Raw genomic sequence first — 5,000 nt, forward strand, 5'->3', positions numbered from 1 at the left:
TCCATATCCTAGTGGCCTAGCCATTCAGTCAGTCCAGTCCATATCCTAGTGGCCCAGCCATTCAGTCAGTCCAGTCCATATCCTAGTGGTCCAGCCATTCAGTCAGTCCAGTCCATATCCTAGTGGCCCAGCCATTCAGTCAGTCCAGTCCATATCCTAGTGGCCCAGCCATTCAGTCAGTCCAGTCCATATCCTAGTGGCCCAGCCATTCAGTCAGTCCAGTCCATATCCTAGTGGCCCAGCCATTCAGTCAGTCCAGTCCATATCCTAGTGGCCCAGCCATTCAGTCAGGCCAGTCCATATCCTAGTGGCCCAGCCATTCAGTCAGTCCATATCCTAGTGGCCCAGCCATTCAGTCAGTCCATATCCTAGTGGCCCAGCCATTCAGTCAGTCCAGTCCATATCCTAGTGGCCCAGCCATTCAGTCAGTCCAGTCCATATCCTAGTGGCCCAGCCATTCAGTCAGTCCAGTCCATATCCTAGTGGCCCAGCCATTCAGTCAGTCCAGTCCATATCCTAGTGGCCCAGCCATTCAGTCAGTCCAGTCCATATCCTAGTGGCCCAGCCATTCAGTCAGTCCAGTCCATATCCTAGTGGCCCAGCCATTCAGTCAGTCCAGTCCATATCCTAGTGGCCCAGCCATTCAGTCAGTCCAGTCCATATCCTAGTGGCCCAGCCATTCAGTCAGTCCATATCCTAGTGGCCCAGCCATTCAGTCAGTCAGTCCATATCCTAGTGGCCCAGCCATTCAGTCAGTCCAGTCCATATCCTAGTGGCCCAGCCATTCAGTCAGTCCAGTCCATATCCTAGTGGCCCAGGCATTCAGTCAGTCCAGTCCATATCCTAGTGGCCCAGCCATTCAGTCAGTCCAGTCCATATCCTAGTGGCCCAGCCATTCAGTCTGTCCAGTCCATATCCTAGTGGCCTAGCCATTCAGTCAGTCCAGTCCATATCCTAGTGGCCCAGCCATTCAGTCAGTCCAGTCCATATCCTAGTGGCCCAGCCATTCAGTCAGTCCAGTCCATATCCTAGTGGCCCAGCCATTCAGTCAGTCCAGTCCATATCCTAGTGGCCCAGCCATTCAGTCAGTCCAGTCCATATCCTAGTGGCCCAGCCATTCAGTCAGTCCAGTCCATATCCTAGTGGCCCAGCCATTCAGTCAGTCCAGTCCATATCCTAGTGGCCCAGCCATTCAGTCAGTCCAGTCCATATACTAGTGGCCCAGCCATTCAGTCAGTCCATATCCTAGTGGCCCAGCCATTCAGTCAGTCCATATCCTAGTTGCCCAGCCATTCAGTCAGTCAGTCCATATCCTAGTGGCCAAGCCATTCAGTCAGTCCAGTCCATATCCTAGTGGCCCAGCCATTCAGTCAGTCCAGTCCATATCCTAGTGGCCCAGCCATTCAGTCAGTCCAGTCCATATCCTAGTGGCCCAGCCATTCAGTCAGTCCAGTCCATATCCTAGTGGCCCAGCCATTCAGTCAGTCCAGTCCATATCCTAGTGGCCCAGCCATTCAGTCAGTCCAGTCCATATCCTAGTGGCCCAGCCATTCAGTCAGTCCAGTCCATATCCTAGTGGCCCAGCCATTCAGTCAGTCCATATCCTAGTGGCCCAGCCATTCAGTCAGTCCAGTCCATATCCTAGTGGCCCAGCCATTCAGTCAGTCCAGTCCATATCCTAGTGGCCCAGGCATTCAGTCAGTCCATATCCTAGTGGCCCAGCCATTCAGTCAGTCCAGTCCATATCCTAGTGGCCCAGCCATTCAGTCAGTCCAGTCCATATCCTAGTGGCCCAGCCATTCAGTCAGTCCAGTCCATATCCTAGTGGCCCAGCCATTCAGTCAGACGTGATCCAAAACAGTCCCTAATACTAACGAACAACTTCCTCTCCTATTAAATCGATGGTTCTGAAACGTCTGAACCTCAACCACAGATTGAAGAGGATGAACGTGATTCGCTGGGTTGTATTCTGACTCACCTAACGCTTTGAAAGGGGATGAACGTGATTCGCTGGGTTGTATTCTGACTCACCTAACGCTTTGAAAGAGGATGAACGTGATTCGCTGGGTTGTATTCTGACTCACCTAAGGCTTTGAAAGGGATGAACGTGATTGGCTGGGTTGTATTCTGACTCACCTAACGCTTTGAAAGGGGATGAACGTGATTCGCTGGGTTGTATTCTGACTCACCTAACGCTTTGAAAGGGGATGAACGTGATTCGCTGGGTTGTATTCTGACTCACCTAACGCTTTGAAAGGGATGAACGTGATTCGCTGGGTTGTATTCTGACTCACCTAATGCTTTGAAAGGGGATGAACGTGATTGGCTGGGTTGTATTCTGACTCACCTAACGCTTTGAAAGGGATGAACGTGATTGGCTGGGTTGTATTCTGACTCACCTAAGGCTTTGAAAGGGGATGAACGTGATTGGCTGGGTTGTATTCTGACTCACCTAAGGCTTTGAAAGGGGATGAACGTGATTGGCTGGGTTGTATTCTGACTCACCTAAGGCTTTGAAAGGGATGAACGTGATTGGCTGGGTTGTATTCTGACTCACCTAAGGCTTTGAAAGGGGATGAACGTGATTGGCTGGGTTGTATTCTGACTCACCTAACGCTTTGAAAGGGATGAACGTGATTGGCTGGGTTGTATTCTGACTCACCTAACGCTTTGAAGACGTCGGTCCCAGCGTACTTCCCATCAAAGTAGACGGTGCTGTTCTGAGAGTCAAAGGCACGACACATTCTGATGAACACCACCTCAAGAGACCCTGAGGAGAGACGACAACACAACCATCACTACAGGTCAGAGAGACAACAACACAACCATCACTACAGGTCAGAGAGACGACAACACAACCATCACTACAGAGAGACGACAACAACACAACCATCACTACAGGTCAGAGACACAACAACAACACAACCATCACTACAGGTCAGAGAGACAACAACACAACCATCACTACAGAGAGACGACAACAACACAACCATCACTACAGGTCAGAGACACAACAACAACACAACCATCACTACAGGTCAGAGAGACAACAACACAACCATCACTACAGGTCAGAGAGACAACAACACAACCATCACTACAGGTCAGAGAGACAACAACACAACCATCACTACAGGTCAGAGAGACAACAACACAACCATCACTACAGGTCAGAGAGACAACAACACAACCATCACTACAGGTCAGAGAGACAACACAACCATCACTACAGGTCAGAGAGACAACAACACAACCATCACTACAGGTCAGAGACACAACAACACAACCATCACTACAGAGAGACGACAACAACACAACCATCACTACAGGTCAGAGAGACAACAACAACACAACCATCACTACAGGTCAGAGAGACAACAACACAACCATCACTACAGGTCAGAGACACAACAACACAACCATCACTACAGGTCAGAGACACAACAACACAACCATCACTACAGGTCAGAGAGACGACAACACAACCATCACTACAGGTCAGAGACACAACAACACAACCATCACTACAGAGAGACGACAACAACACAACCATCACTACAGGTCAGAGAGACAACAACAACACAACCATCACTACAGGTCAGAGAGACAACAACACAACCTTCACTACAGGTCAGAGAGACAACACAACCATCACTACAGGTCAGAGAGACAACAACACAACCATCACTACAGGTCAGAGAGACAACAACACAACCATCACTACAGGTCAGAGAGACAACAACACAACCATCACTACAGGTCAGAGAGACAACAACACAACCTTCACTACAGGTCAGAGAGACAACACAACCTTCACTACAGGTCAGAGAGACAACAACACAACCATCACTACAGGTCAGAGAGACGACAACACAACCATCACTACAGGTCAGAGAGACAACAACAACACAACCATCACTACAGGTCAGAGAGACAACAACACAACCATCACTACAGGTCAGAGAGACAACAACACAACCATCACTACAGGTCAGAGAGACAACAACACAACCATCACTACAGGTCAGAGACACAACAACACAACCATCACTACAGGTCAGAGAGACGACAACACAACCATCACTACAGGTCAGAGAGACAACAACAACACAACCATCACTACAGGTCAGAGAGACAACAACACAACCATCACTACAGGTCAGAGAGACAACAACACAACCATCACTACAGGTCAGAGAGACGACAACACAACCATCACTACAGGTCAGAGAGACAACAACAACACAACCATCACTACAGGTCAGAGAGACAACAACACAACCATCACTACAGGTCAGAGAGACAACAACACAACCATCACTACAGGTCAGAGACACAACAACACAACCATCACTACAGGTCAGAGAGACGACAACACAACCATCACTACAGGTCAGAGAGACAACAACAACACAACCATCACTACAGGTCAGAGAGACAACAACACAACCATCACTACAGGTCAGAGAGACAACAACACAACCATCACTACAGGTCAGAGAGACAACAACAACACAACCATCACTACAGGTCAGAGAGACAACACAACCATCACTACAGGTCAGAGAGACAACAACACAACCATCACTACAGGTCAGAGAGACAACAACAACACAACCATCACTACAGGTCAGAGAGACAACAACAACACAACCATCACTACAGGTCAGAGAGACAACAACAACACAACCATCACTACCGGTCAGAGAGACAACACAACCATCACTACAGGTCAGAGAGACGACAACACAACCATCACTACAGGTCAGAGAGACAACAACAACACAACCATCACTACAGGTCAGAGAGACAACAACAACACAACCACCACTACAGGTCAGAGAGACAACACAACCATCACTACAGGTCAGAGAGACAACAACAACACAACCATCACTACAGGTCAGAGAGACAACAACAACACAATCATCACTACAGGTCAGAGAGACAACAACAACACAACCATCACTACAGGTCAGAGAGACAACACAACCATCACT

At 48.8% G+C, this 5,000-nt stretch overlaps 1 protein-coding gene across 1 annotated transcript in view; it reads right to left on the minus strand.

Annotated features, from left to right (window-relative positions):
- LOC127927308 (nuclear receptor ROR-alpha A-like) overlaps positions 1 to 5,000 on the minus strand; it is a 12,615-nt gene that overhangs the window by 3,835 nt on the left and 3,780 nt on the right. Inside the window, exon 4 of the mRNA XM_052513455.1 lies at positions 2,663 to 2,770. Within this exon, the coding sequence (XP_052369415.1) occupies positions 2,663 to 2,770 (108 nt within the window). The remainder of the gene's footprint in view (positions 1 to 2,662; positions 2,771 to 5,000) is intronic.

This window comes from Oncorhynchus keta, unplaced genomic scaffold (assembly GCF_023373465.1).
Source record: "Oncorhynchus keta strain PuntledgeMale-10-30-2019 unplaced genomic scaffold, Oket_V2 Un_scaffold_11571_pilon_pilon, whole genome shotgun sequence".
Classification (NCBI taxonomy): domain Eukaryota; kingdom Metazoa; phylum Chordata; class Actinopteri; order Salmoniformes; family Salmonidae; genus Oncorhynchus; species Oncorhynchus keta.